At 35.9% G+C, this 17,811-nt stretch overlaps 2 protein-coding genes across 2 annotated transcripts; both read right to left on the bottom strand.

Moving 5' to 3' along the window:
• Positions 1-1,232: 1,232 nt before the first annotated feature.
• On the bottom strand, positions 1,233-7,362 carry NIK3 (NSP-interacting kinase 3). Its single transcript, XM_086234615.1, has 11 exons — positions 6,355-7,362; positions 5,781-5,913; positions 5,587-5,658; positions 5,218-5,361; positions 5,044-5,115; positions 4,839-4,898; positions 4,649-4,746; positions 4,407-4,553; positions 3,496-3,837; positions 2,334-2,725; positions 1,233-1,853 (listed from the first exon to the last, which is right to left on the bottom strand). Exons 1-11 carry the CDS (start codon positions 6,455-6,457, stop codon positions 1,536-1,538), a joined length of 1,881 nt encoding a protein of 626 aa, XP_086090741.1. The 5' UTR covers positions 6,458-7,362; the 3' UTR covers positions 1,233-1,535.
• Positions 7,363-14,166: 6,804 nt separating this feature from the next.
• LOC147294939 (Kelch repeat-containing F-box family protein) lies at positions 14,167-15,521 on the bottom strand. Its single transcript, XM_086233281.1, has one exon. The coding sequence runs from the start codon at positions 15,422-15,424 to the stop codon at positions 14,279-14,281; it is 1,146 nt and encodes a 381-aa protein (XP_086089407.1). The 5' UTR covers positions 15,425-15,521; the 3' UTR covers positions 14,167-14,278.
• Positions 15,522-17,811: the final 2,290 nt, after the last annotated feature.

Below are 17,811 nucleotides of genomic sequence, written 5' to 3' on the forward strand. Positions count from 1 at the left end.
TCTCTTTCAATTTACCAAGACAGTCACAGTTAAGTTGTGACTGGATTATTTTTTTTTTTAAAATACAATATAGTATAAATTAATGTAATATTTGTGATGTAATATTTTTTTTTATTGTAGTGGCATGTGATGTAATATTTGTAAATTTTAATATATTTTACTTTATTATTTTGTTTGACTTTTCAACTAGTACCTAATCTAAAATGCTATTTAATTTTGGTACATAAACTAAAAAATGATTGAAATTTAGTAGTTAAAATCAATGGACCTTTAAAATTAACCAAATCATTAATTGTTTCATCATTTAAACTGTGCAAATAAATATAATTTATTATATAAAAATAAAATGATATTGATGATAATTAAATGACCGATTTCTCATTTTTTTTATAAACGATCTTTAAATAATGTTTTAAATATATATACGGTTATGATCATTAAATTGAAAGTCGGAATTATAACATTCTCATTTGTCAAATAAGGATATCTTTATTTAAAACTTTCTCATTAATTGTACTAATTAGATATTCAATCCAACCGTACTTGTAAGTTGTGGCTCAGGTTGCTAAAATAATCACTTCAATAGTATAGTAGACAAGAATATGAGGACATAATTGTCGATGTTGTATAGGAGTTTTGAATTGGTTTACATCTATCTATATACATTTAGCTGGGAGAAAACAAAATGGGAGCTACTGTCTTCATCTAAAGATTTTGGTTGATCAGTCCGAAAAAAAAAAAAAGGGATTTGGTTGAGCTTTCGATTCTTTGATTCCTTCTTTGGCTAAAGACACTTTTACTTGACATGAGAAGTTTCATAAAAGAAGTTGGAGGTTTGAGTCTCGAAGATTGTGATGTATCTATCTTGTTTACCTATCACCTATCCAAATATGGGTGGCAATCACAGAGTATGGAGTTTATGGTTAAGAACCGACTCTACTGAGGATTGACTATTGGGCTATTCTCTTGCATGGTGGGTTTGGACTGCGTGGTACCATGAGAGCAGCATTATAATAGTCTTTAAGAAAAGCCTGCTGTCTCAGGCCCATCAAAGGCATTGAAGTTTTCCATATGTATCTGTTTTTTAAATATCAGATATGAAGTTTGCCCAAGTTCACAAGCCGAAATGAAAAATACAAGACGTAAGTGAGCATTCAAACGTACAGCTAACTGAAGAATATCAACTCATTTAAATTTTAATACTCACATAGTGTGATCCAAGGCTTGGGAAGTTCATCAGATAAGATCCATATACTAAAACAAACTAGAGAACAGATAAAGCGCAACTACATACACTTTCTAACATAACTCCAAAATTTCTCTGACAGAAGCTCAATCAACTCAATTGATTTTCCAGAAAAGAAAAAAAAAAAAAAAAAAAGAACAGCTTTTACATGACTTTCCTTTCTCATTTTTACAGATGAATACGTGCAAACAGCAGCTATCAACAATCAAATATTTCTCATTTCAAACTTAAAGCAACTTAATGAAGTGGGAGAGGTATACAGGCAAAAAGGAAAAATAGTTGTCAGTTGTCACCTAGGGCCAGAAAGCTCCATAGCTTCTACCACAAGTGAAGATTCTTCTATAAAGTCTGAGTATCTTTGAGGAGGGTGTTCACATGACCGGAACCTTGGTGTCTCAACCTTCTGTGAGGCCTCCCATTTCTCGGCCAAACCATCACCTTCCAACATCTTTAATACTTCAGACATTTTTGGGCGGTGCAAAGGGTTAAATTGAGTACATAGCAGGGCAACCTGAACCATTTCTTCCAGCTCAACCCTGTCGAAATTGCCCTTTAGATCCTTATCCACCATCAGATTTAGCTTTCCCTCTTGATGGAGCTTCTTAACCTGCAATTTTATTACAAAACCATGTAAGTAGAATAATTATTTCCTTTTTAGTTCATAGATTTTTCGCACATATCCACTAGTGGTGAAAAGATTGCTGTGTTAATGTGCTCATATTTCATGAAAGGAATCACTTTTCTTAACACGTCTAGCAACATTTTAAGGATTGCATGTATGTACCATTAGGTCATGAAAGGAATCAATTTTCTTAACACTTCTAGCAACATTTTAAGGATTGCATGTATGTACCATTAGGACAAAAAACAAGAAGAGAATGCCAGCAACCATACATGTTAATAGGTAGATTCAAAAGTTTCAGGGGTCTGCTGAAAACTTCCCATTTGCTTGAGCAATTCCAATTTGGACATATTCAACTTGCTTTTCTTAATCAGCTGATAAATGCGAGCATGTAGGCTTGTGTGCATGTGCATGTGTCTGAGAGAGAGAGAGAGAGAGAGAGAGAGAGAGGGAAGGAGGGAGTACCCAGTCAAGCATTACACCCTTCTGGTTTGCAACTCGTCCAAAATCCAAAGCCTTTTGACCTGTTATTAGCTCCAGGAGCAAGATTCCAAACCCGAACACATCAGTCTTTTCCGATGATTGACCAGTTGACAAGTACTCCGGAGCGATGTGGCCAACAGTGCCACGCACAGCTGTGGTCACATGGGATTCTCTGTGATCCAAAAGCTTTGCCAACCCAAAATCTCCAACAACTGCCTCAAAGTCTTCATCTAGCAATATGTTGGCTGCTTTAACATCGCGGTGGATAATTTTGGGGTCACACTGCTCATGCAAATAAACCAACCCCCTGGCAGTACCTAAGGCTATTCTCTTTCGCCTTGCCCAGTCAATAGCTGGCCGACCATGTATATGATCTGATAAGAAAACCAGAACCAAAAAAAAAAACAAGAAGCTTATGTCAGATGCTAGCACGTTATCAAGAATTGGAAATCGTCAGCTACAGTGTTTATTTGATTGGATTATCTTAGCAATAGAATGCTGAATAACTCAGAGCATGAATATTGCCAATTTAGCCACCAGAAGACTCTTGGCTTGAACAGATAACAGGGAAAACAAATGGTTGTAAATTAGGGGCTACTATGCCAAACAAGCAAACATAAAACAAATGTTTTCCAGTAATGAGCATAATGAGTGCTTAAAAAGTTCTTTTTTCATAGCCTTTATTTGGATTAAATAAATAAGTGGATTAGTAGTTACAAATAGCTTCTTTTTTAGTTGAATCATAATCACAAGATTTGTATTGTTGCGCAGCTTAGTGGCAGAGGTATGGATCACTATGGTCCTAGAAAAGCACATGGTACTGGGTGCAGGACAGGAGAGGATATAATGGGAAGCTAGGCGGCATTCTTCCTGTTCTGATTACAGGGTGATGGTAACAATAAGCAGAATTAAAGCAGTGGTAAAGGTGGCAGTGTCGCATCTATGGCTATGATGGAAAGTGCCTGCTATGCAGCATAGAGTGGTGTTGCTGGTTTTGCCACTTTCAACTGGTAAGCCATGGTCAAAGTGGTAAAGACCATTCACTGGTCATGGTGGCAACAAATTTGAACCCTAAAATCAGATGTTTCCAAAATAATGAGTAACCAATTTTAAGGTGTAAAAAAATGAAAAGCAAAAGGCTAACCTCTTAATCGAGAGGCTACACTTCCATTAGACATATATGGGTAAACAAGAAGTCTTTCATTTTCAGTTGAGCAGAACCCACAAAGCCTCAGAAGATTCCGATGGACAGCCAAACTTATCATCTCAACTTCTGTCTGAAATTGGATTTCACCACCAGCAGTGTTGTAGTCTTTTAGCCTTTTAACTGCCACCACAGTCCCATCATTCAAGCATCCCTTGTATACAATTCCAAACCCACCTCTCCCTAGAATGTTCTTTGAGTTAAAATGGTCTGTTGCTGCCCGGAGCTCCTTAAATGTATATCTTCTCAAATGACCCAAGCACACCTCTGGGTCATATTGATCTGCCACACAACCCATGAAATTAAGAATACAGGAATAATCATAGGTCAGAAAAAGAAGAGCAATACTTATATGAAACATCTTCAAAACAGGCTCTAATTACAATCTTTTTACGAACTAAATTATCTCTTATGCTTTTTTATACGATAATTATTCTAATACATATTGGATAAAAGAAAACCCAATGGTCATACGAGAAGGCCTTCGAATTTGGAAATTCTTGAATTATTCATTTCTAATGAATAAAATTACCACGTTCTACCAAAACTCCAAAGGTGAAAGAATATCCAGTGAAGCATGTATACGCATACTCTCATGCATGCACAAACACTCCGAGCTTGCACCATTGATAATAATATATGACCAGTGTGCAGTTAGTAATAAATCACCTACAAATTGTGGTGTTTCATAAAATGAATTTGGACATTCTGACCCTCAAGGTGACTAATATCAGGTCCAATAAGAATTAAAACTCCTAAAATACAAGCACCCACGAAAAAGCTGTGAAACTATCTGAGATACAAATACTGGAATACAGAAAAACAGGAAAATGAAATATAAGAAGCCTTACCATTGACATCAAAGAATATCTGCTGGTTGTGTCTATATCGCCACCAGACAAGTAACCCAATAAATATTATGACAACAAAGGCAGCACCAAAGCTTGCACCAAAGACTATAGTCATGTGGCGGTGTTTTGTTCTAGAGTCTGATTCAGCTAAGAAAGAAAAAAAATTCATCGATGCAGACTGTCATCAGAGTGTAATGGGGAAGACTGTTGGAAACAGAAAAGCAAACAATGTGCATATATACCTTTTAGAGCATCAGGTGGGAAGTTTAGTGGCTCCGGAAAGACAGCAGAACAGTTGTTCTCAGCCTTTAGGCCACAGATCAAAGGGTTACCTACAATTCTGCAAGTGAAAAAGAAAAGAAAAAACTAAGAAAGGAAACAAATTATATGAAGAACTAAGCATGAATGGATCAAATGACAGTATAGCTTTACTTGAAAGTTCTTGCAGATACTTTTGGCAAGGAACCGCTCAGATTGTTGAAAGAAAGGTCCCTACACAATTGTTTAACATAAAATGATGAATAGTTATGTTCATTCAAAAAATAAATAAATACCCCTGTCATCGGTTTGCCCCTATAGTCTGCAAACGAGCAGTATAAAACATAATACAAGGGGGCAAGGGGGCAAGGGGACATACACAAGAGTGAGACCTTCAACTGTGGACAGAGACTCAGGGCAGGGTCCTGTAAGGCTGTTGTTGTTTAACCGCCTGTCTTGTTCAAAAAACAGAAAATGTGTAAGAATTAGCAACAATTTTGTGTGCAACAGTTGCACAATGTTTAGAAGAAGTGATATGAAGTTTGAAACTTACAAATAATTCAGGTTCTTTAGGTTGCCCAAAGAATCTGGTATGCCACCATGAAAAGCATTATTGGAGAGATCGAGTGTCTGAAGCTTCTCCAAATTCCCAATTGTAGCGGGAATTGGACCTGAAATGGCATTATTTTGAAGCAACCTACAAAGGTAAAACAGTCATCAACTGAAAACACTTTTGTATTACATGATCATATTCAAAATTTCAGGAGTCAGTTAAGTGACATAGAACAAATATAAAATAAAATAAAGCTAATGAAAAATATAACAAACATGAAAGGCACCCCAAAAAAGAAATTTATACCTGACTGCTAAGAAAGTTCAAAGTGGAAGTTCGGACAAAAATGTAAAGGAGGTGTAAACTTACACAGATTGCAAGTTACTGAGGTTTCCAATGGCAGGAGATAAGATACCAGACAAGCTCTGACTAGGCAATCCCCTAAACAAAATGAACCCTTTACTGAGAAATGATTTCTTTAAATAGACAAATAGTAAGAACTATTCTCATTCTTTTTTTTTTTTTTTTTAATTTCTGAGCACAATCTGTATAGAAGAACTTACAGAGCAGATACATAGCCATCGGCGGTGCAAGTAACCATCCTCCAGCTACAGGGATCTACAGAGTTACTATCCCAGTTCTCCAAAACATTATGTGGGTCAATTAGATCGCTTTTAATGGCCACCAAAGCTTCAACTGTGAAAATTCCAAAAAGAAGATAAGGGTTAATTTCCGCCTGATTTTTCTTTGCTATTTTCTCCTTTGGAAAAATAAAAATAGAAAAAGAAAGAGAGAAGGGTTCTAAAAGCCTCGGCTGTACCCCCCATTAATACAACTCTATAATGTGGGTAGTTCCGAAAAGCTTGCGAACTACCAGAGAGCATTAACTGAACAAATTCAGGGGAAAAAAAGGTATTTCCTTCGACCCAAACAAAAAATAATAAAAAAGATGTATATCACGAACCGCGAAAAAGGATTAAGTATATTGTTTCACCAAACGTTCCTTCATCTGACAGATTATTTTTTTCAAAAGTTCCAATATTTATGTTATAATTCTTATGAACAGTTCATTTTCTTCTTTCAAGGTTAATTGAATATAGCCAAAAACAAAATGACAGGATCCCGAAAGAAATTAACCTTCATAATTTACACCAGTAGGAGAAAGAGTTGCAGAAGAAGCCTCTACCAATGCCAAAACAATCAAACCCACTTTCCACAACATGAAACTACTTGTTCCCATACTCTCTGTTCATTAAACTTTGTTTCTGCAACCAGCAGCCGCTATTCAAAACCACCATAACCAACAAGCACACTAGCCATTCTCACATGAAGGCGCCTCTATTCCCTTATCCACACTCAAACGGCAGTCTCAGAACCAGAGAACCCAAACCCAACTTCACCATGACAGGAACTGCTCATTTTGCTTTTTACTTGAAGCAAAGTCAGAGACTTGTTAGTGAAACTTGAAGGGAAACAGAGACCCAGATGCTGAAATCACTGTCCCACCAAGAACTTAGCTGGGAAACATAGAATTTGAGCCAAAGTGAGTAGATTGGGCATCATATGAGCTGAGGCAGGCAGCAAAAAGAAGAGAATTTTCCCGAGAAACAAGCAAGATATCAAGGCTGAATTTCTGAGATCCTAGAGATCTGAGAATGATGGGTGTGATTTCTATATGTTTTGGGCGATCCCCACAAATTCCAAGTGGGTATGTTGTTGGTCTGTTGTTGCCCAGCTCAGTTCGCTCCCTGTGATTCCACTGCTACCATTATCTTCTTTTACACACGGAGTGGTGAAGTGAGAGCCATTATTCAAAATAGTAAAAAGGTAAGTGAAAAATCACTCACACACAGAAAGAACCAAACACGCAAATGCCAATGCAAAAGGCCAAAGTCGGACACAGATACAGATGCGAGCAGAGAGAGAACCAGTAACGAAAAAAATTGCGTCTTTTTCTAAATACAAAACTACAAAAAAGCAGTGAAAATATGGATTCTAGTTTCTCAGACTCAGAGGGTAAAAAGAAAAAACAAAATTTGATTATAAAAAATTCGGTGATTGGACTGAAGGGATGTGTGGAATTGATCAGAGAGAACAATGGGATGTCTATGCAAAAGGGAAAAAATTGCAGGAAAGTTTTGGGCAGGTCACGTGCTTGGATTGGATTGTCTTGGCCTTTATTGGTTTTTGAGTTTTGGCCTGAAATTTCTTTTTCTTTTTTTCAGAAAACATACAATAATCACATTCTGTTAAAGGTTTTGCAGGACATGGCCCATCCTGCTAAAATAAGCCGGATATTTCAAGTGATATCATGTTCAGTTGTAGCCTAGTAGCCATATTCAATTATTATATCAAACAAAAATTTAAAAAATAAAATATTTGCCCAAAAAAACATGTAAAGAGTGTGATTATGAAAACTGAAATTTCTAGTTCCAGCCATTTTCTGAACTCAATAGTAAAGAAAAAAAAAACAGGCATAAATTTAATTTAGACACATAAATATATATATTATTTCAACGAGATTCATGAATTTTAAAATATTTCAAATATACACTCGATCTACTATCTAAATTGAAAAATAAATTTTCGTCCATTAATTCGTTGAGAGGTCAGTTAAATGCTAGTTTGGTTTTTACTGATCGGAATTACTTGGCGATGTGGCGTCATCTCAGCAAACTTTTCCCGCCAAATGAGTGACACAGTGACACATGTCCACCTAACCTTTGACATGGGCCCACAAACTAATTATCTTTTTCTCGTTCGTCGAACACAGGTGAGAGATTTATATTTGAATTTGGGAAAAAATATAATGTTTTTGGGAGACTAAATGGTCAGGAGAGCGTTCGACGAGTGGGAAAGAGGTGATAGATGTGTGGGTCAGGTGGACATGTGTCGCTCATTTGGCAAGAAAGGTATGCTGAGTTGGCACCACGTCGCCAATTAATCTCCGTCAGCAAAAATTAAGCTATCATTTAACTGATCTCTTAACAAATCGATGAACGAAAGTCCATTTTTTAATTTAGATAATAAATCAGGTGTATATTTAAAATATTTTAAAATTCATGAACCCCATTTGAATGACATATATAATTATGTGTCTAAATTAAATTTATGTCAAGAAAATATTAAAAAGTACCACCCATCGTGAGATCATGGAAATTAAGAAGACTTGACAGTTTCTGAAATGCTATGCTCATCTCAGATGCAACTATCATGCAACTGGTAAATGGTGATGAATATTACCTAAAAAAAGAAAAAGAGACGTATAAAAGTCGGCATAAAACAGTACCTCACAGTATCTCATAAGAACTATTCTAATGATGATAATCTATTTTTATTTGAGATGGATGAAATTATGAAAAAAGAGATAGCCCCATCAACGTACAAGTTAATCCATAATTATTATATCAAATTTCATGCACTAAATACATGACAGATTTATTTTTGCTATAAAGATATAAATTATTCCATTGTTAAATCTGTTGGAATATAAGACTTTTACCATTAACAAATTAGAGACTGACATGTATAAAGACTAGACACATTAAATTTCTCTAAAAATTATGGTGAAAATTTTTTAAATTTGAAGAAACAATTTAGTAAGTAAATTTGATCCAGTAGAGGCTATAAGGAATGAGCATGTGGGGTTGAGTAGAATAGTAACACAGTAGTGGTGGTGTGTGCGAAACTGCGAACTGCAAAGCGCGAGGCGAGGTTTGTAGTTTGTACCCTCCTTATTCTTCATTGGGTAACGCGACAGATTCTCTGAAAACCGCTCACTCCACAGTCCACACACATCTGCCCCACATGGGCATTTCAGGTATTGCACTCCTCTTACTGCGTGTGCCCTATTTTTTAATTCAATTACCTCTCAACTAGGGATGGCAACGGGGCGGGTTCGAGGCGGGTTTGACAATACCATACCCGCCCCGCCGGGTAATCGGGTCCCCATCGGGGGTATTCGGGGCCCCTATTATTTTCAAAAAAATAATTTTTTTTATTAATAACATATCAAATTAATATAAATATATAATATAATAGATGAAATACACTAAAATTCATCATATTATATTACAATAACACTAAATCATAAAGAGAACACTATTAAATTTTAAAGATATGCAACAAAAATTAAGAAAATAAATTAAAATATAATTATGTAATATAATATTTTTATTAAACGGGTATACGGGGCGGGGCGGGGATGGGGATGGTATTACCATACCCGCTTAATCGGGGCGGGTCCCCACGGGGATTTTCGGGGGCGGGGAATTTTGCCATCCCTACTCTCAACACATTTAACTGAAAACATTTTCTGAAAATATAATATTTAATAAGATATATAAAACGGATTCGTGACATTATATTTTTAACACAAATTTTTAGAGATATAATCAAATATTGCAAACCCTTGATATATAATTATATATTACTAGTATGAATTGGACCATAATTGAATTTCAATCCATACGGTATCATATATCAGATTGGGGGGACTAATAGAATTAGAGAGTGATAGAAAAGCAAGAATATGGGCTTGTGTGATTAACGAAAAATACATATTCTAGTTCTATCATCAGCTATGAGTTCGAATTTAAGAGAAATTTTTTAAAATGTTTGCTACCCTAAAATTTTCTTGTCTTTCCTAAATGATAAGGACAAAACAAAAATTGTGTCAAAAATAAATGCTAGTTTGGATTTTTATCAACAATTTGCTTGTGTAGGAGGAGATTTGATGGTTTATGAATCTTTATGTAAGGAATTACAAAATAAATTTTTTCAACAAAGATGTGAATTAAGAAGGATTGGTCGACGAAATATGAAAGACTAAATCTTGAAATATATCAGAACAATAATGGATTCTTTTAAATTAAACTTTGTAATACTTAATAAGATATTATCACAAATAATTACTTCTATTATGTGATGATTGTAAATTGCTATTAAATATTGCTGGGATCCTCGTATGCAACAACAACATGTAATAATGTAATTGTGTAGCACAATACATAATCAGTGGAATGAGGCTTGAGCGTTATGTTTGTAAATATTTGGAAATTACAGGGACATAACTGCAAAACAAAATTAGATGTAATTAATTAATTAAGTAGTACATATAATTAATATGATAATATTTTAGACAGAGGCCCTGAGCAGTCTTTTTATAAAGATGATATGAAGATGATGCCGTGAGGTGGTGATATCTATAAGTTTGAAATCCCAAACCCAAGAGCATTTTTGTCGCATTGGGAAAACTGAATATTCCCCAATCTATTATTAGTAATGCAGTTAAATGCAGCTTATGCTGCTCATTATGCTCAAGGTTTTCTGCAAATAATTAATGCCACATGACTCCAATAACCACTCTCCGGGCTTCGGACTAATCCAAAGGGTATTTTGGTCGCTTTGGGAACATGAAATCCTCACTTACCGCCCCCCATTATTTTTTTATGTATAATCAAGGCAGTCTTGAACAATATTTTAGTCCAAAATTAATATTTCATGCCATATCATATAAACAAATTGTTTTAATGAATATTGTTTGAACAAATAATTGAGCTTGCTCAGTTTACTCACTAATTCACTTCATACAATCAGTCATACCCATTTATGAGCCCTTAATCAAAAACTCTTTTTGTTTTTTATGGAAATCTTATAAAACACAAAAAATTGTTATACACGATGGTCACATATAATATTTCATTTTACAGCATATATATTAATATGAGATGAATGTTACATAAGACGGTCACATACAAAAATTCATTTTATAGCACGAGTGTTTGCAGTTCCATTCTGGATTTGGCCCCATAGTCATTCCTAATCCTAAACAAGAATATGTTACAGTGGCAATTTGCATTGACTAGCAAAAAGAAAAAGGGAAGAAAAAAGAAGAATAAGAAAAAGAAAGGAGCCAATTAAATCTCCCTTGTTTCTAGTGAGCCAATAATACATCATTAGTTCAACAACTAATCCAACATTGGACAATACAACACAGGATGTTACTTGTTAATTAGAGCCTTAGAGGTGTAGGCTTTGATCAACCAAATTAACACAAAGACACAATTAATTTAATTAGTACACACTTTCATGGGGTTCCAAGGTCAACTCACACCAAACCCCTTGAAAATGGAATTAAAAGTGATTGATGTTGAGGAATATAACATGCATTATAAATAATACTATATATAGGTCAATGGATGATTTGTCCAACGCCAATTGGAGCCAGAGACTACCAAGCATGATTAGGTGATGCCTTTTCCAACTTTTTCTGCTTTCAAGAGGCAATAAAAACAGTGAAAAGCAGAGTTTGAATTATGACAACCAAGTGAAACAACGTCATAAATAACAAAAAAGTCATAGAAAGTCCAACTTTCAAAATCAAATTAGTCCCACCAGTTCATCAGATTTCTTGTTTTTTTCCTTTTTCTTAATTTTAAAGTTAATTAAGTTTACTTTATAGTTGCGTGAAGTCTTGAAGCAGGTATTCGACCATTGGTAGCAAAGAATACTAACCTAACATACACTGTCATACACACACTTAACAAAAATAATACAATCACATCCTAACTTCTTAAATGAATTTAAATTCTAAAATCTAAGCCTATATTTTAAAATAATTAGGACTTGTTGAAAACTACTTCTGTAAGGGTTAAAAGCGCTTCTAAATAACCAGAAATGCTTCTGGTGATATTTGACAGAAAAATTTAAAAGTATTTTTGAGTTATAGAATCCTAAGATGGTAGGTGCTTCCTCTGAAAGTGCTTTCAAATGCATTTCCAGAAAGCACTTAGATTTTTCTTAAAAATTTTGTTGTGTTTCTAGAATAATCACTTCTAGCAAAAGTGTTTGTGAGCATAAGTGCTTCATGTAGAAGCATTTCCAAACAAGCTATAAATTATAATTGAAAATCAAAAGTGTACAAAATATAAAAAAGAAAAATACCTTACCATCGAACAAAAAGGGATCTTACAAATTGGGATTCCGTCTAAGAAGCTCTGTGCACTTCCATAAATAAAATTTGGGCGACAGATTATTATTGGTTTATTGTGTCGACGACTTGGTTGTACTTTCTATTAAAAAAAGAAAAGAAAAAAAGTAGATGACTTGGTTGTACCACCTAACCTAATTGGGGAAAAAGAAAAAAAAGAAAGGAGATGATTTGATATGGGCCAATGAATGAACACATAAGTTATGTTGGCCCAATGGGGTTCCCTTTTGAAGTCATAGCTGTCTTGGTGGACCGATCATGGAGACTAAACTGCCTCACATTTTTCATTCTTTATTTATTTGTTTATGCTGTTACTCCTATCCCTCTCTCATATTTTCTCACATACCATTTAATAAAATATCAATTTCAAGCATACGTAAAAAAACAAATAATAACTCTTCCTAGTGTTTTATATATATGGGTTGATTTACACCCAGTCTCTCTCTCTCTCTCTCTCTCTCTACCATGTAGCCTTAATTTGCCCTCTGAAACTTACAGAAGCACATGACTGAAGTTGAGTTGGTATTGATCTTAGGAAGAATGAGAGTTGGGTTGAAAAGGAACGTATGGGAGTGGCAATGGACTAAGAAAAGAGAATTGCTATTTCTTAAAATTTTGTTGGCGGGTGAAAATTTAAGGTAAATAGGGAAATAAGATAAAGAGGTGGAAACATGAGCACTTATTGTCACAACTATTATTCATACCCTATCTAAACCAATGTCATATTCATTAAGTTGTCGCCGGTATTATCCATACCCAACATGCCGGATAATCAAGTTATTCGTACCCGACCTGAAAATCTGTTTATTTATTCATTTGTTTATACTGCTAATCAGCTCAACTCAATCCCACACCAATTGCATGAAATTTAGAAGATGAGTAGCATCGTCACCAAGGAGTCAAGGACTATATAAACTATAATGGGCATGGCCCAACTAATGAAATGGCTCCTTGTATTGAACTTTACAAAGAAATTTTGGCCCACGGAAGGCTTTCTGGGCTTGGTTACCCGATTTAGAAGCCCAAACAAAGTTTTGGTTTGGAGCTTCGAGTTTCAACTTGGCCTATATCAAGTGGGCTTCCTTTAACTCAAAATCAAATCCTGTCGTTTCAAGTGGTTTGGGATCATTGGTACATCTCTATTGATATCAGGCTGGCCCTAAATTAGATGAAGGAAAATGGACTTACGAACACATGACCAAGCTTAGGGATGGAAACGAGTAGGACAGAAGCGCAGGACCAAGCTTGTCATTCGAATCCCTACCTCGCTAGGTAAATGGGGATCCTCCATTATAATATAACAATCTAAAATTATAAAATTAAACTATCAATTAAAAAAAAATTTTTTTAAATTGAAAATAATTACACATAAATGTATTACGTATATATTTATGTAAACTAAGCAGATACGTGTGACAAGAAGAGGAATTTATATTTCCACCGCATTTAGAAATAGGACATTGAAAAATTGTCATCCCTAGATCGGTGCTATGGAAGATACGAAGCCAATGGATACGGTTTAATCTTTAATGGGACGTGCATTTACAAATTCATTATAATCGAGGTGGGTCATATGTATTGTGTGTATCTCATCTCATTAAGAGAGGATGCCCCATATAGTGTATGTCTCATTCAAAATTCTCTTTAGTGTAACTAAGTATTAAAATATGAATATGACTCCAGAGGATATGCAGATTTAAAAAATGAGGCCATGTAAGTATGTAACCATGTTATCCTTATCCGAAAGATAGAAAGATAGATAGAGTGACCCCAGAGAGTTGGCCCCAGACAACTCTAGTGTTAGTACCATATTCTCATCTGAAGGCCCAATTGGTAGCCTTGCATGCCATATATGGACCGCTGCCAGCTGATGCTGACCATCAACATCATTGCATGCTTTCCAGTGCGCAACAAAATATTACTTAAAATTCTTTTATTAACATCTCACAAAGTCACAATTAATATTGCGTTCACATTTGGGAAAAACTGACCATTATTTTTAATTAATTAACAAGTAAACAAGTCCATAAAACTATTCCACCACTTAATCACTACGTCCGAAATACGGTCTTATACAACAATTTTGAGTGCCCCAACTTGTACGGCCTTATGCAAATCCGCCATCCCCACCTTCGAACACGTCACCACCAACCTCTGCATTCGCGTTCCGTCGTTGACAGCCGCGTTTTGTACGCTGTCCCACCTGCACCCCCCATCCGCAAGCTCGCACAGGATCACCTCGCTCGGGTCCCGCGGGTTATGAAAACACACCAAATCTCCCATGCAACTCACGCTAAACGACGTCGCACAGTGGCTCTCCCTCTTCAGCTTTTCCACCATCACCTCCGGCATCTCCCCAATTTCCTCTTTGCATTCCAACGACTCGCCTTTCACTTCCCACATCTTCACACCCTCCACGTTCTCGGCGTCCCCCACCAGACCCACCAAAATCAGACGCCCATTCGTGAATCCGATCACGGACCTGAACACCGTTCCATCAGGACGCAGATCGAACGGTCCAAACCACGTCTTCGACACGGGGTCGAACGAGTACGTCACACCGGAACTCTTCTCCATCACGAACATTTTGCTCTCGTCCACGGCCACTGAGAGCCACGTGGAGGCCGCGGAGTCTTTTAGAATTGCAGGCATGGACTCGCACGTGTCCCACGCGCGAGTCCTCACGTCGTACGTTTCCACGGCGAGGGGGTCGTCCTCGTAGTCACACGTGCCGCCAGCGACGACGAGGCGGTGGCCCACCAGCGCCACGATGGGGTCCGTGCGCCAGACGAGCGGGGCGTCCACGTAGTGCCACGTGTGATGGAGCGGGTCCGCGGAGAAGGCGAATCGGGAGGGGGAGAGCATGTAGAGGAGGGTGGAGTGCGAGGATCGGAGGGTGGAGAAGGGCTTGACCATTGACGGCTGAGGAAGAATGTCGATCCACACGCGCGAGGCCGGGTCGTAGGCACGTGCGGCGGTCACGTGAGGAGACCTGGTGGACTGAGTGTGGACGATGAACCAGGGCTTGATGTATCTGTTGGAGTGGCGGCGCAGAGAGGACGAAACGGCGCGGTTCCAGGTCTTGGACACGTGAGAGGCCGGGACGAGATGGAGGAGAGGCACGTGCGAGAATATGGCCTCTAAGATATCGCCATAGAGTGGTGCTTCTTGTTGTTTTTCTTCAGCCTTGGACTCCTGAACATTGTGATCAGCCATTATGCATGTACACAGTTTGTTTGATCGAGTAGGATGACAAGTTTGGGTTTAGACTGTTTAGTGGGATGTTTATATAGACTCCACAAAAATGAAAGGATATGACGTTTTCATTTTTTTCTTTCTTAATTTTGGATGCTCATCCCGTTTTCATTTTCCTTTTTTCTTTTGCCTTTTTTTAAAATGCACAATGAGTTTTACCTAATTAATTAATGTCGTGAGAGACCGATCCAGTGATATTATATTATCGCTAATTGGTCTGTGACTTATCGATTATATTATCACTAAATGGTGTCTCACATGATCACATCCCTATTTTTTTTTTTCAATTTGTATTTTTTAATTTAAAATTCAAAAAATATCATTTTATGTGATTTTCCACCAACAAGTAAGATACATGCATGGTACGTTGTATACAATTGTGGAAAAATCATTGTTAAATTGATCTGAAAAATGCTAGCTTGTGTATAGATACAAAGCATTTTACAATATTCTTTTGTTTACATGACAAAGTAAATAATCTACGTGGTAATGTTAAAAAAGGTAAATATCATCTAATTAAATGGCATTTCAATAACTTGTCCTTAATCCCAACAAAAGAAAAAAGCTTATCCTTAATTACAAAAGAAGAGTCCAATTTTGGGTTTTTATTGGAAGTGAATCCTGTATGGGTGCCAGGTCATTCTAGTGTTGCTTAATGAAAATTGAAAAAACTGGTTACTAATTATTACCTTAGAGAAAATTGCATCATTGGTCGATTTATTTTTCACTTAGTCTCATATTAGTCCACGTTTTTTTTTTGTTCCATATCGGTCCATTAATTTTGTGATGTGTTCCATTGTGATCTAAACCGTCAAATTAGCACAAATAACCGTCTATTTTAGTCATATGCCACACACGTGAGGGTTCTATTGTAGATCAATATAAAACTATGTAAAGAATTAGTGTACTAATATAAAACTAAGTAAAGAATTAATAGACCATAACAATGCCTCATGTACATAGTACATTACTAAAATATACGACCGTTTATACTCATTTGACAGTTTAAATCACAATAAAAAATATCACAAAATTAGTGAACCAACATAGAACGAAAAAAAGATCCTGCACAAATATAAAATTTTCTGAAGAAAAAGTGGATCAATGTTTCAATTTTCTCATTAACTTATAAAGAATAAAAGAAAAAAGGTGTGGGGTTTTATGATTGGACCACAATCACATGTTGACCAAGAGAATTAGAAAAACAAATCCAGACCATCCTTTGTTGGGGCTTCACCACCGACCAACAATGACCAAGTAAAAAAAGGGCATTTCTCAACAACAAAAAAAAAAGGCAGTATCACAAATAAAGAGGCCTCGGTTTGGACCTCAAAATAGTATTCATACCTTTTAGATAATAAATGGAGCAGCCAGTTTGGACATAACACGTAGTACATATGTCCACTCATAATTGGGTAAACCATTAAAAGGGTGCCACTGTTTTCCACACTTTTGGATACATCATACATCCATTGATTATTTTGGTGTGGGTAGCAATTCTTGTTAGTGGGTTAGATTCGTGTGTGTGATTTGGTATTCGTATTAAATAATGATTAATTTTAATTTAATTTGTTTAATTAATTGTGTTAAATAATTAAATTTTAACTTAATTTATTTATAATTATGTCGTGTTTAAATTGACTCATATATTTATATAAACATAATTTTTTTAATTTTTAAATCAAAGTAATTATTTATGTATTACTTAAAAAAAGAAATGGTAATATTAGTCCAGCATGAAACATGGTAAGTAACCACAGCAAAACTACAGAAGGAGAAACTACAATGGCAGATTATGAGAGATTGAACGAACTGTTTTCTTAATTTGCTAACTAGATTCAATATGAAGTACAATCAAACTAACAGATGAGAAACCCCAAGTCGTAATTTGGTGGAGATATACTTTATACTACTAGAAAAACCCCAAGTACAATCAAACTAACAGATGAGAAATCAAAATCATTGATTGCTTTTAGTGCACATAAAAAAAGTCACCATCAATGGACTTTTTTTTTTTTGGCCAACTACCATCAATGGACTGCTATGTCATTTGTTTGTATGTGCATGACATGCTCAAGTATTAATTCTTGCCCGAAAAAGAAAAAAAGTAACTCCACATGATCAAATAAAGATGGTCTATTTATGACCCGAAGCTTATTAATTAACTTATGCATGGTTGAAGTAGTTCAACCACGGATGAGCATTTTTCTTTTTTTCATGGTTGAAGTAATAGATATGTTTATCCATATGCATATGCGCCTATAGTTGAATCACAAATTCACGTAGCACCAAATAAAAAAAAAATAAATTAAAAAAAAAGTCGGGGCAAGTGAGCAGTGTGCTATTGA

Source organism: Dryas octopetala, chromosome 2 (genome assembly GCF_963921425.1).
Source record: "Dryas octopetala chromosome 2, drDryOcto1.1, whole genome shotgun sequence".
Classification (NCBI taxonomy): domain Eukaryota; kingdom Viridiplantae; phylum Streptophyta; class Magnoliopsida; order Rosales; family Rosaceae; genus Dryas; species Dryas octopetala.

Bases quoted from the DNA above. Each gene is read 5' to 3' on its own strand.
- LOC147294939 (XM_086233281.1), bottom strand. From the start codon at position 15,424: ATGGCTGATCACAATGTTCAGGAGTCCAAGGCTGAAGAAAAACAACAA.
- NIK3 (XM_086234615.1), bottom strand. From the start codon at position 6,457: ATGGGAACAAGTAGTTTCATGTTGTGGAAAGTGGGTTTGATTGTTTTG. The intron at 3,838-4,406 runs GTAAGGCTTCTT...GTTGTGTGGCAG, and splicing joins GATATTCTTTGATGTCAATG to ATCAATATGACCCAGAGGTG. The intron at 1,854-2,333 runs GTACTCCCTCCT...ATAAAATTGCAG, and splicing joins AGGGTGTAATGCTTGACTGG to GTTAAGAAGCTCCATCAAGA.